This window comes from Brassica napus, chromosome A6 (assembly GCF_020379485.1).
Source record: "Brassica napus cultivar Da-Ae chromosome A6, Da-Ae, whole genome shotgun sequence".
In the NCBI taxonomy this organism is placed as follows: Eukaryota; Viridiplantae; Streptophyta; class Magnoliopsida; order Brassicales; family Brassicaceae; genus Brassica; species Brassica napus.
In genome coordinates this window covers 26,115,569-26,129,141 of record NC_063439.1, presented here as the reverse complement: position 1 = coordinate 26,129,141, position 13,573 = coordinate 26,115,569, and the positions used below count along the sequence as shown (strand labels likewise).

Below are 13,573 nucleotides of genomic sequence, written 5' to 3'. Positions count from 1 at the left end.
TTTTTTATTTTATTTTATTTTAAGTTCACATTATAAACTGTATTGTATTGTGTAATAAAAGGTCTTCTGATTTAGATAATGTTTTTTGGTTTAATTTAGTTCAACTTGTTTATAACTAGTTTCGATTGACCGGTATATGTAATTATGAATGTCAAAAAGGAATTGACAATAAATAAAATGTATTAAAATCCAAACCAAGATCATAGGATACTTGAGAGCATTACTAGTTTTTCTTTTGTGAATTTTTGGAAACAAATTGATCATGTGCTTTGTTTTTTTTAAAGGGACCCTTATTTTTAATAATGCAACACGTGATTTTGTTCAAAACATGTATGATAACACTTGTTTGATTAAAACCTCTGTATAATTGAACAGGTTAGAGATGATGTTTGGTCACTTGTCGGTGAGAATGAGATCAAGAAATGTATGTCGTTTCTTGTTCGACTGAAAACGAAGCCATTACGTTTGTGTTCTTTTCTTTTAAAGTGTCGAGATTCTAACAAATGTCGAGCTGTGTTCTTTTGTTTTGATGAACTGTTCATTTACTTTCTCTTTTATTTATTTATTTATTATTTGGTAAAATCTTTTTTTTTTGCTAATTAAATTACCTTCAGTTAATGATTGTGCAGTGAAACTACTGGTTTTTCATTATTTGATAAAGAATTCGTGATATCGTGTCTTCAAGAAAGTATTAAGAAATGATTTACTGTAAAATATTTATGGATTCTAGACGATGAAGCACATGCAACCGCCTTGGAACAATCGTCACTGCGAAAGTATATCATTTAATATTTCTACAACAGGCATTTATATATCAAATAAAAAGGTAAAATATCAGTCATTTATATATATTTTCCAATGTTGAAAGTATATTTTTCTCCTAGAAAATCCAACTCTTTTACTATTAAATTCCCTAAAAACTTCCAAATAAATAAATAGACGCCGTTATTTGGGCTTCTTCGTATTTCAGTCCCTCTATTCTAACACATTTAGGCCCGCCCGCATTATTTTGTTATCATCTTAAATAACATTCCGGTTTATATTACATGCAAACAATTAAAAATTGATTGGTTTATGTCACTAAAGTTTTTTTTTTTCGATAGTACATTTAGAAAAAAACTCCATAACTAAATTTAAATAATGTTTGAGCTGGATAAATCACTTGTCGAAAAATGATTTGTAACATAGTGTGAATAAGATCAATAAACAAATCTTTCGAATCTCCAAAAATTAATGCACCGCCTACCACACGAAATAGAGATGAATGATCGAGTGAACAAGCATAAATACTTTTCAACATATCCTTAAATATATGTTTGATACAAAAAAAGATATACGCCGAGTTTTCAAATATTTTGAAAATGTTTTATTTTTCTTTAAATGGCACATATTCTTTTTTTTTTTTTTGCTAAGAATGTAAATATCATTGCAGTGAATGAAGGTTTGGTTACAATTGTGATTGAACCAGAATTTGCTTATAAAGCCATTCTGTTCTTAAGGGCCGCAAAAAAATAAAAAAACCCCTAAGAACTAGGATTAAGATCAAAGCAATCCGATGAAGGTAAGCCATGAACTTAATAAGTGAACTAGGACAAGAAACAACATATGACTTCCCAAACATACCACTTCTCGATCACCGAAAGGAACCAAGAGAATAGCTGTAGGCCGTTCAGACGAACACTCACCTGAAGGTGGCTCCAAGCGGCTTCAACGGAGGCGGCTGGCAACGGCTCCGGGGCACCACATGAGGAGGACGCCGATCAAACTAGCCTTCAGCTAACACGGGAGAGAGTGGAAGTGTAAACCCGACAGTCCACCGCTGAAGATGAAGAGCAAGCTCCAGTCAAACGTAGGCGGTACAAACAAGTTCCTCAAACCGGCCACGCGACCACAATATGCGGCAAGAACCATCAAGGGAAGACACAAACGCTTCAACCGGAGATATGCAATAAGGGAACATGAAGTACATATAGAGTTGACTGAGAACTCCACAACAACAGGCGGGCAAAGAGGGGATCGAAAACTCCACATTCAGGCAAGGACACCTTCGGAGAGGGTCGTCCTCAAAACCCAACCTTTAGACATCAACCAGCGAGAAGGGAAGCTACAACGATCGCCAAAGCACGCCATGGGGTTGGCTCTCGACCTATAGAAAGAGGTTCTTTGTGGCAAGCCTCGAGACCACATGTCACTCAGATCTGAACTGAGAAGAGAAGCTCTAAACAAACCTTGAAACGAGCTGAGGAAGAAGGCGATTGGAGCGAGACGGAGAGGCTAGGACAGCGTTGGCAGCGACACGACGCACAATCCCGGCGAGACTCGGGTCTCGAATCTGACCCAGATCCGAGCACAATCGGAGCATCCAAGTCAAATTGTTAGACTTTGTAGAATATTCTGATTTACGTTCCTATATTTTTGGGATTGTTCTTATCATATCTTGGAACAATCTTGTGTATATAAACCTATGTAAATCTGTAAATCAATCAAGGAAATATTTCCCACTTTCATGGTATCAGAGGGTTCATCGATCCTGAACCTATAATTCTCTTCTTCTTCTCTTTTTCTCAAATCTTCTTCGCTCTTTTTCTGTTTCTTACTCTCATCCACCATGGTTGCTCCTGTCGCTACTGCTCTTGAACGTGCGTACGGTGTTAACAACATCAAAAATCATATCCCCATCATTCTAGATATTGATGATCACAACTATGACGCCTGGAGAGAGCTCTTCCTCACTCACTGCCAGAGCTTCGACGTTGCTGGTCACCTTGACGGCACGCTTCTTCCAACGGATGATAACGATCAACAGTGGTCTAAACGTGACGGGTTGGTCAAACTGTGGCTCTACGGGACTCTCTCGAAGAATCTCTTCAAAAGTACGTTCAAAACTGGAGGTACTTCTCGGGAAATCTGGACTCGCATCGAGAACTTCTTCAGGGACAACAAAGAGGCCCGTGCTATTCAGCTCGATCACGATCTGCGTACCAAGGTCATTGGAGACCAGACGATCCATGCCTATTCTCAAGATCTCAAGTCCACGGCTGATCTGCTTGCTAACGTTGATGCACCAGTTTCAGAAAGAACTCTTGTCACCTACATGATCAATGGCTTGAGCGACAAGTTTGACAACATCATCAATGTGATCATGCATCGTCAACCTTTCCCTACCTTTGAACAAGCTCGTTCGATGCTCATCCTTGAAGAAGAAAGGCTTAACAAGGGAAAGAAATCCTCTGTTGTCAAGGACTCCGCCTCATCTGACAAAGTCCTCAACGTCTCGTCTTCGACTCCTACTCAGCGATCTGATCATCAACCTCAACCACAGCAGCGATTCTTCAATAACAGAGGTTCCAAACGCAACAACTACAGAGGTCGTGGACGACACAACAACAATCAACATCGACCAATGTACAACCAATGGGGCGTTCCCTTCTGGCCTACTGGATATCAGACGTGGAATAATCAACAACCAGGTCAATGGATACCGCAGCAACAATTCAACAATCAAGGCATTCTTGGTCCTCGTCCTGTTATCAACCAACAGATGCTTCAGGCTCAGCCGCAAGGTCAGAACAATCATCTCGTCGCTGCAGTTCCGACTACAGACTTTGCCTCTGCTTTCAACACCATGACGTTAATGGATCCATCTGATCATCAGTGGTATATGGACTCTGGCGCCACTGCTCACTTAGCAAACAACCCAGGTAATCTACAGTCTGTTCTTAATAATGGCACCAAACACACAGTCACTGTTGCCAATGGGGTCAAAATTCCAATAACCAAAACGGGTTTCTTTTCTTTTCCTTCAAATTCTCGTCCTTTAAATCTCTCATCCATCTTAGTAACTCTCTCTATTATCAAAAATCTAATCTCTGTTCGTAAATTTACCAGAGATAACTCTGTTTCCATTGAGTTTGATCCTTATGGTTTTTCTGTGAAGGATCTTCAAAATCGTCGGACGATTCTCCGCAGTGACAGTACGGGTGATCTGTATCCAGTGTTTTCTTCTTCAAATAAGCTCACTACAGGGCATTCAGCTTTCCTCACCACCACCTCAAACACTTGGCATCGTCGTTTAGCTCATTTGACCAATCAATCTCTTTCGTCTTTATTATCTTCTAAGCTCTTATCTTGTAATAAACATGATCTTTCTCCAGTTTGCGATGCTTGTCAACTTGGAAAACAAATAAAATTGCCTTTTTATTCTTCTGATTCATCTGTCACTGCACCTTTTCAAATCATTCACTCTGACTTATGGACATCTCCAGTCCTCAGTTTAAGTGGAAAACGATATTATGTCCTCTTCTTGGATCAATTCTCTCATTTTTTATGGGTTTATCCCCACAGCTCCAAGGAGGAAGTGTTTTCAACATTTCATCTCTTTTTCAAATATGTTGAAACACACTTCAAAACGAAAATTCAATCCTTGCAATGTGACAATGGAACAGAGTATAACAACTCAAAGTTTCATAATTTTTTTGCAGAACAAGGGATTAATTTTCGATTCTCCTGTCCGTATACGTCCCAACAAAATGGACGATCCGAAAGGATGATACGTACAATAAACAACTCTGTTCGAACTCTTCTTTTTCAAGCCAAACTTCCTTCCACTTATTGGGTTGAGGCTCTCAATGCCTCTGTTCATATCTTAAACCTTTTACCATCCAAAGCCATTAACAACCAGATACCTTACTCTGTCCTCTTCAAGAAGCCAGTTTCTTATTCTCATCTCAGAGTTTTCGGCTGCCTCTGTTATCCAAATAAAAACCATGCTAATCTTTCAAAGCTTTCTCCTCGTTCCTCAAGATGCATCTTCCTTGGCTACCCTCATTTTCACCGAGGCTACAGATGCCTTGATCTTGAGTCCAAAAAGATTATTATCTCACGTAACGTCACCTTTGATGAAACGTGCTTCCCGTATCAAGACTCCACTTCAATCTCGGAGACTGAATACGACTTTCTTAATGCTGATATGGATGTCTCTCCAATATTTAAAAGCATCCTTACAGCTCCAGCTGTGACACCCACTTCTCCAGCTGCTCCTTCTTCATCGAGTCAGTCAACTCAAACTGTACCCGCGGTCCCTGAGGCTCCTAGACATTCGATGACCACAAGATCAATGCATGGTATTCACAAGCCAAAACAAATCATCTCCCTTTTGTCTCAGACTCAATCTCCTCTTCCAAAAAGCTACAAACACGCCCTTACTGATCCCAATTGGACACCATCTATGACATGTGAGTATGATGCCATTATTAAGAGTGGTACTTATGATTTGGTGCCTCGACCTAAGAATGCTAATATCATCCGTTGTCTCTGGTTGTATAAACATAAATATGATGCTCATGGGAATTTCAAGTGTCATAAATCTAGGTTGGTCGCTAATGGCAAGTCACAGGAAGAAGGAGTTGACTTTACAGAGACTTTCAGCCCTGTTGTAAAACCTGCAACCATTCGATGTGTTCTTCATGTGGCGCTAGTCAATGCTTGGCCAGTGCACCAGCTAGACGTGCAAAATGCCTTCCTCCATGGTACTCTTGATGAGACAGTGTACATGTTCCAGCCCCCGGGTTTTGTCAGCAAAGATCATCCTGATTATGTTTGCAAGCTGAATCGATCCATTTATGGTTTGAAACAGGCGCCTCGTGCTTGGAATGCTCGCTTTGTCAACTTTATCACTAATCAAGGCTTTAAGCGATGCTTCTTTGTTTGTTTACAGGAATGGAAGTGATCTTGCGTACCTGCTCCTCTATGTCGATGACATAATTCTTACTTCCTCCACTCCTACCTTGACAAAGAACATAATCGCTACAATGAAACAAGAGTTTCCTATGACTGGTGGTGGGCTTATTGATTCATTCCTTGGCATCTCCGCGATTCACAATGACAGAGGCATGTTTTTAAATCAAACAAAATATGCAAAGGAAATTTTGCTACGGGCTGGGATGCAGGATTGCAATCCAGTTTCAACCCCGGTAGATCTCAAATCTAAACTTGCTGAAGACATAGGCAAACCAGTGGACAATCCAACTCAATATAGGAGTCTTGCAGGTGCATTACAGTATCTAACGTTTACGAGACCAGACATTGCGTATGCGGTTCAACAAATATGCTTGTTCATGCATGATCCACGAGACCTACATTTACAAGCTCTACGTCGTATTCTACGCTACATACAAGGCACAAAAGACAAAGGGTTACATCTTCTTAAAAATCAGAACATGACGATGACTGCGTATTCGGATGCTGATTGGGCTGGGTGTTCTTCTACTCGTCGATCTACCTCTGGGTTCTGTGTCTTCTTGGGTGATAATCTTCTGTCTTGGTCTGCAAAACGGCAACCTACTGTTTCTCGATCAAGTGCGGAGGCAGAGTATAAGGGCGTGGCAAATGTTGTTGCAGAGACTTGTTGGCTTCGAAATCTTCTTCTTGAAATGCACTGTCCTCTCCGACGCGCCACCATAGTGTATTGCGACAACATCAGTGCGGTCTATCTCTCTTCTAATCCAGTTCAACACCAGCGCACTAAACACATTGAGATTGATATTCATTTTGTCAGAGAAAAAGTTCACATGGGGCAGGTCAAAGTCTATCACATACCTGCAGCTTTTCAATATGCTGATATATTTACAAAGGGACTTCCGACTTCCTTGTTCACCAGTTTTCGGTCCAGTCTTGGCGTCTCCACTCTCGACGCTGCGACTGCGGGAGGGTGTTAGACTTTGTAGAATATTCTGATTTACGTTCCTATATTTTTGGGATTGTTCTTATCATATCTTGGAACAATCTTGTGTATATAAACCTATGTAAATCTGTAAATCAATCAAAGAAATATTTCCCACTTTCACAAATCAAGGCCCCAGAGAGACCCACAACTCGTCGCTTCTCGTCGGAGCTCCAGAGAAGCCAAGGACTTCCATGGATTATGTTAGATCTCGAAGAGAAATCCAGAGCATCCGAGCAAGGAGAAGAGAAAAGGCAGGGACCGCAAAGGATAGAGGCTGGAACGAGAACTCGAAATCGTTGTCCGACGGTGACCGGAGACGGAACGTCACCAGCCACCGCGAAAAGCAGGAGAATCCGGGGGCGATTCTAGGGTTTTTGACAGTGGGAAGGAGAGACTCTCGAGAGAATAATTCTCTCTCTCTCTTGTTTTTCTACGTAGAAAGTTTTTCAATGGCACATATTCCATCAAATTTGAACTGGGGTGTCCAACATTCTTATTTACTTTACGTTACATCTAACAATTTTATCTGGAATTAAAGTGATAGGAGTAATGAAAAGACTCCTTGACAAAAGAATGTAACACGTAGTTAATAAAACATTTAATGCCGGTAATCAGCGACTTCAATAATGACAGTTGACAATCAAAAGTAAAGGTTATTTCCGTAAATTCAAATATGAACTGCAATTAGGCTCATACCATCCTAAAGCCCAGTATCTAAGGCCCATACTAAGAACGCTGTCGTTTCGACTCCGTTCTTTTCTCTCTCCAGTCTCCACTTTCTTTCTCTCTCTCTCTCACACATTACAAAACGGTGAGTGTGTGATTCTCACTCACTGTAACCACTTTTGCTATTTAGGGCACTGCTCCGGCGAGGAGGCCAAAAAAAAAAAAAAAAGACAACATTTTGAAGATCACAAAAGACTCGATTCGGTACATCTTCAGCTCCATCTTCTCTCACTCTTTTGATTTGGCTTTACAACTCGATTTCGTCTCTCTAATATCTTTGTAAAACGTTTTCGATTTTTCACTCTCCCCTCGTTTTCCCGCTTGTTTCTCTGTTAAATCGAGATGGGTTTTGGTTTGGTATCGTCAAAATCTCTGCTTTGTCCACTTTACTTAATGGGTCTGTGTGCCCTTTGCCTTTGTCTCGCCCCTTATCTTTTTGATTCGTGCTCTGCTACTTTCGCTTTAGTTACTGCACCGTCGATGTCTGTCTTCGTCTTGTTTCCGACTGTTAGGGTTCATGTCTTGTGTGTGTGTGTGTGTGTGTCTTTCTAGGGTTTCCATCAACAGATTTGTGAATCTATATACGGAATGTTCCATTTGCGACAATAGATTCGCTGTGTATCACCTGAATTCACCTAGACTTGTGGTGCTTTATACCAAATGCAGGTTGCTATATCTGTAGAAACTTTCTAATTATAGCCATTAAAGAATGGGGAAGACTCCAAGTCCTGGTAAATGGATCAAGTCTCTTCTTGGGAAGAAGTCGTCAAAATCTAGTTTGGAGAAAGGAAGCGAGAAGCTGGTAAGAACATAGAAGATATTTTTTTTTTTTCTCTAATGTCTAGAAAAACATAATGATATCATCGTTGATGTGTGATAGAGATCTGCGAAAAAAGAAGAAAATGTAGTGAAGGTGGTGAACAATGTCTCAAACTTACCTACCAATCCCCCTCCGGTAGTTTCATCAGAAGAAGTTGCAGCTACACAAACTGTACTAGTCCCCGAGCAGCAGCCAAGTAGAGACATTGAAGGTGATGAGCCAAATGCGAATCTTGAGTCAGGGAATGACACTGAAGAACTCAAGCTTGAAGAAGCTGCTACAAAGGTTCAAGCTGTTGTCAGATCTCATAAGGTGAATTCTTTTTCTACATTCTAGTATTGAGATTTTGGGTCTTATTCTGTTGACACATTGTTGTTTTTGCCCAAACTCCATGAAGGCCCGTGAAGAATTTCAAAGGCTTAAAGGTGTCATAAAGCTGCAAGCAGTTATCCGTGGTCACTTGGTTAGAAGACAAGCTGTTGCTACATACTCGTGCATTTGGGGAATTGTGAAGTTACAAGCTCTTGTTCGTGGGAAGAATGCTAGATCTTCAGAAACTGGGGTTCAACTTCAGAAAACAAATACGGTATTGTTGAATCTCTGTTAGTTTTACAAGCTCCACTTTGATTTCCTTTACTCGAACTTTCTTTTGTTTGGTAGGAAACTGAGAGTTCTGAGACTTTACAAGTAACCAACACATGCAGTTGGCTTGGGAATCCCACAAAGCTTTCCATGATTGATAAGGTAACATCATACTTTTTTGCTATGAGATTCTCTGACGTGCTCTTGCTTATTTGCTTCTCTGACTCTTTCAGCTTCTAGTGTCCTCACCTACGGTTTTGCCTCTGAAGATTCAGTATAGTCCTGAGGATCCTAACTCAGCCAAGGTGTGGCTTGACCGCTGGACACAATTGCAGGTCTGGGCTCCTGGTCCACTGGTGGTTAAGAGTCTGGTTCCCAAATCTCAGACAAAGAAACGAAGCTTCCAAGCAGTTGAAGCGGACAAGGGAAAACTCAAGAGAGGAATCAAGAAACCACCCGGTGGTTTGAATACTGGAACTAGCTCTAGTAGCCGTTCTACAGCTGAAAACGAAAAGCCTAAGCGAACTGTGAGGAAGCCTTCCACGCTTGGTAAAGAGCTGAATGACAACAAGTCGAAACAGAGTTCGAGAAAAAGTACTAGCGCCATAAAAGAAGGGTCTTCACTGGAGGTTAAAGACGAGAAGCCGAGAACTAGTCTCAAAAAGGCTTCAGTTTCTAATGGGGTAGAGAAACCTGCACGCAAATCCGCTGAGAAGAAGAAGAAAGAGATTGTAGATTCAGTGCAGAAAGAATTGCCTGGTGACAAGGTTTCAGCTTCTGTAGTTGACGACACTCCTGAGGAAGGAGAAGAAAAGGTGAAAGATAGCCCTGAAACAGTTTCCAAAGAGGCTGATCTCGATAAAGATGAGAATGTACTGGTTCTGGATAAGCCAGAGAAAGATGAGCTCAAAACCGCAGAGAGAAATGACAAAGCTGAAGAAGAGATCCAAGAGCCAGACGTTCTGATTATCAGCTCTGAGAATGGAAATGTTGTGTCTGAGAACACAAAGCAAAGCGATAGAAGAACTTCGCTGCCTGCAAAGATTGAAAGTCAACAGCAAGAAGATGGGCTTACTACACAGAGCGGGAGAAAGATCCCAAGCTACATGGCTCCAACTGCATCTGCAAAGGCGAGGGTAAGAGGAGGACAAGGGTCTCCGAGGATTGGTGGTCAAGAGAAGCCAGAGAAAAACGGGACAACTAGGCGCCACTCTCTGCCTCATATAGCCAATAATGATAAGCTGAGTGCAATGTCTCCAAGAGTTCACAGACTTCTCATAGCTTCAGCTAAAGGATCAATCAACAGTGACAGATCTTTTTCTTCTTCCAAGGACATTGGTGGTAAGATGTCTATAACCTTTATACACAAGGCTCTTCAAAGTTTCAACATTTACACTGAAATCTACATCATTTATGTTTGTTCATGTTTATTTCAGATAAATCGACAAAAGCTGAGTGGAAACGGTGAATTCGTTTTGAGGCAATGGAGAGAGCAATCCATAGAGTCATCCTCTGATCATCTTACACTGTTGGACAAAGCTCTCAAACCTTTTTAAACATTTTAACTGTTTTGTTTCTGTATGTTTTCAATGTGTTTTACTTTGGTTTGGTGTGCCTGAGTCTTTGACATGTTCTCTTAAGTTTTACTGTAAGGATGCTTTGTTTTCACAAACAAATAGGGTTTTTAGTAAATAGTAGTTATAATGCTTCTCCCTAGTCATTTACAATTTCTTCATGAATTATGCTTTATTAGTTCTCTGTAAAACAAAGATATAATATAAAGTGAAATGGAACTGAACCAAAGTCTTGTAATCATAACTCAAAAGATAAAAAGTTCAAAACCAAAACCTGAACACAGATCACATAGTGCTCACCTAAAGAGAAAAACATCAATAATGTGAACAGATACATTAATTTACACACTGAGCAGCATATACTTTACAACAGAAAACTATTTCAAAATGCTTATGACAAAAAAAAAGAACACCACCAAATCCATTGTAGCGTGAACATTAGTGCAACCATACTACAGTGATACTATCTTACACGAGGAGATTGATTGTGAGAAGGCAAAGGAGAAGCAACAGGTGTTATGTGCAAGAGAGGCCGATCATAACTATACCTCCTCGGAGATTTCTGTACAACAGATCCGCTACTACCTCTTGGAGAATCAACAAGACCTTGTCTGGTTCCAGTTCCATTACTACCTCTCGGAGAATCAATCTTACCTTGCCTTGTTCCAGTTCCGTTACTACCTCTCGGAGAATCAACCAGACCTTGTCTTGTACCAGTTCCAGTTCCAGTTCCAGGTTTAGTAGTTGTTGATTCAAGCTGATCCAACTTGGCCAAAACTTCTGACATTTTGGGTCTGAGTTTTGCGTCAGGGTTTAAGCATTGCAATGCAAGACTAGCAGCTGTATATGCTCCTTTCTGAGGATACTGACCTCCTAACCTCGTGTCCATTACCCGGAAGAGCTTTCTCCTGTCGCCAAGATACGGTGTAGCCCAATCCACTAGACTCTGCTCCACTCCCACTTTAGATTTGTCCACTGCCCTTCGTCCTGAGAGTAGTTCCAGTAGCACCACACCAAAACTGTAGACATCACTCTTAGCAGTTAACCGTCCTGTACATGAAAATTCAGATGTGAGCTTAAGAGTTTAATAAGCTAAGGGATAAATAGCTTTATAAAGCTAAGGCCAAAGTTTGTCTCACCTGTGGCTACATATTCAGGGGCTGCGTAACCGTGAGTACCAACCACTTGTGTGGACACATGAGTCCTATCACCAGTAGGACCTGCTTTAGCTAGACCGAAGTCTGAAAGCTTAGCATTGAACTCCTGTGATTAAACACCAATAAAAGAAGTTTTTTAGTTAGAAACGAAGTGACATCTTGAACTGTGAGGGGGTTGAAGAGAGTTTGCTTACAGCGTCGAGTAGAATGTTTGCAGCTTTAAAGTCTCTATATATCACTTGTGATTTAGCGTCGTGAAGAAAAGTAAGACCCTTGGCTGCTCCTATTGCAACTTTCATCCTTATAGCCCATGTTAGTGGCTGCGCACCACCTGCAACACCACAGGAAAATCATTTAACAGGGATTACAAAAACATGGTTATGAACAAGACTTTGCTGAGGTTTGACATACGTCGAAAAAGATGATTCTCCAAGCTTCCTTTTGGCATGAACTCATAGACTAACAACCGGTCTTCACCTTCTACACAATAACCAACTAGCTTGACGAGATTTGGATGACTAAGCTGACCAAGATAGTTCACTTCAGTCTGAAACCAAAAACAAAAACATGTCAGCATCTAACTTTATGATTTACAAGAAGGAGAGGTGAACAAAGAACGTACCAACCACTCCTTGTGACCTTGAAAACCTTCAGTTTTAAGCTTCTTAACAGCGACAACGATACCAGAACCAGGCTTGGAAGCGGTAAGGGTTGTACGATCAAGCCAGCCTTTGAAGACATAACCAAAACCTCCTTCGCCTAGAAGACTATCAGGTCGGAAGTTCCTAGTAGCGCTCTTGAGCTCGTGAAAGGTGAAAGCTTTGAGATTGGGTGATGACAGTATCTCTCCTTCGGTTCTTGGTGTAGTAGGCAAAGACTCTACGCTAGTGTATGAATTGATGCTTAGGCTTGAGGGAACTGTGGAACGGCTTGTCTTGCTAGAAGGTCTTGAACCCGATGAACCTATACAATATATCTAAATAAATCAACTTGTTCCAACACTTAAATCTCAAAGAGATATCTACAATCTTTGAAACCAGACAGCTGCAGAGATGGGTAATTCAAAAGGATTGATCTTTGAAGATCACAGACAAAACAGAAGCTTAAAAAGGTTAAGACTTTTAGCTTTGGCTCATAAACTTAATCTCAACGTTAAGCATATCAACCATATTAAATCAACTTGATCCAACACTTAATCTCAAAGAGATATCTACAATCTTTGAAATCAGACAGCTGGTAATTGAAAAGGATTGATCTTTGAAGATCCAAACAGCTTAAAGGTTAAGACTTTGGCTTGGAATTGGAGAGTAAGGAGAAGTCTTTAAGTCTAAAGCAAGCAACAAAACTGGGTAAAGGAAGAGAAAGCAAGGAGAGGAGGAGACTAACCAGAGTTAGCATGGCGGCTGCTACTATCCACTTTAGCTGATGAATCCAAACAATTACCCATTTTGCTAAGATCAAGTCTCAATCTTTTTGTTTTTTGATTTTTTGCTCTAGGCAACGAATATTTGAAAATGGAAGCAAACGAGCTTCTTCTTATTATCCTTATTGATTTGCTCAGCGGCGCAAAGTGTAGGTGTAACTGATACCGGTAAATGATTAATATTTTTTTGATTTTTCTTTTTTTGGTGAAAATAAAAAAGGAAGATTCTAAGAAAAAGCCAAAATATCAGAAGGAGAGAAGAAGGAATGTTAAATTCTGAGAGAGAACACAGATAAGCACAGCACACTTAACATTTCAAAAGGCTCTGGTGGTGTGGGTTTATGCGAAATTACCATTCTGTCCTTCTATCATTTGATTGGGGGAGCATGAAGCCAGAGAGCCAAATCAATAATACGCTTATCCGAAGACAGAACTGCAGTGGTTACTACATCTTGTTACGTGTTTGCTTGCGTCAGCAAGTCCACGTCAGATTCGAAAGTCTTCAACTTTACATTTTTAACTTTAAGCAAAAGCAAAAGACTCCTATAAGATGCATCAAATCTAGAA

At 40.5% G+C, this 13,573-nt stretch overlaps 2 protein-coding genes across 3 annotated transcripts; one reads left to right on the top strand and one right to left on the bottom strand.

Annotated features, from left to right (window-relative positions):
- Positions 1-7,500: 7,500 nt before the first annotated feature.
- LOC106369335 (protein IQ-DOMAIN 29-like) lies at positions 7,501-10,558 on the top strand. 2 transcript variants are annotated; one of them, XM_013809481.3, is made up of 7 exons: positions 7,501-7,654; positions 8,117-8,252; positions 8,331-8,582; positions 8,668-8,856; positions 8,931-9,014; positions 9,086-10,193; positions 10,289-10,558. In XM_013809481.3, exons 2-7 carry the CDS (start codon positions 8,160-8,162, stop codon positions 10,318-10,320), a joined length of 1,758 nt encoding a protein of 585 aa, XP_013664935.2. In that variant the 5' UTR covers positions 7,501-7,654; positions 8,117-8,159; the 3' UTR covers positions 10,321-10,558. The 2 variants fall into 2 exon arrangements, with proteins under 2 accessions (XP_013664935.2, XP_013664936.2); XM_013809482.3 differs by having other exon boundaries at positions 7,532-7,654; positions 8,133-8,252.
- An 88-nt stretch (positions 10,559-10,646) lies between these two features.
- Positions 10,647-13,346, bottom strand: LOC106369334 (probable serine/threonine-protein kinase PBL3). Its single transcript, XM_013809480.3, has 6 exons — positions 12,970-13,346; positions 12,206-12,546; positions 11,995-12,130; positions 11,778-11,914; positions 11,566-11,689; positions 10,647-11,476 (listed from the first exon to the last, which is right to left on the bottom strand). Exons 1-6 carry the CDS (start codon positions 13,028-13,030, stop codon positions 10,890-10,892), a joined length of 1,386 nt encoding a protein of 461 aa, XP_013664934.2. The 5' UTR covers positions 13,031-13,346; the 3' UTR covers positions 10,647-10,889.
- Positions 13,347-13,573: the final 227 nt, after the last annotated feature.

Bases quoted from the DNA above. Each gene is read 5' to 3' on its own strand.
- LOC106369335 (XM_013809481.3), top strand. From the start codon at position 8,160: ATGGGGAAGACTCCAAGTCCTGGTAAATGGATCAAGTCTCTTCTTGGG. The intron at 8,253-8,330 runs GTAAGAACATAG...GATGTGTGATAG, and splicing joins AGAAAGGAAGCGAGAAGCTG to AGATCTGCGAAAAAAGAAGA. The intron at 8,583-8,667 runs GTGAATTCTTTT...AACTCCATGAAG, and splicing joins CTGTTGTCAGATCTCATAAG to GCCCGTGAAGAATTTCAAAG.
- LOC106369334 (XM_013809480.3), bottom strand. From the start codon at position 13,030: ATGGGTAATTGTTTGGATTCATCAGCTAAAGTGGATAGTAGCAGCCGC. The intron at 11,915-11,994 runs GTATGTCAAACC...GTGGTGTTGCAG, and splicing joins GGAGAATCATCTTTTTCGAC to GTGGTGCGCAGCCACTAACA. The intron at 11,477-11,565 runs GTGAGACAAACT...TTTCATGTACAG, and splicing joins CCCTGAATATGTAGCCACAG to GACGGTTAACTGCTAAGAGT.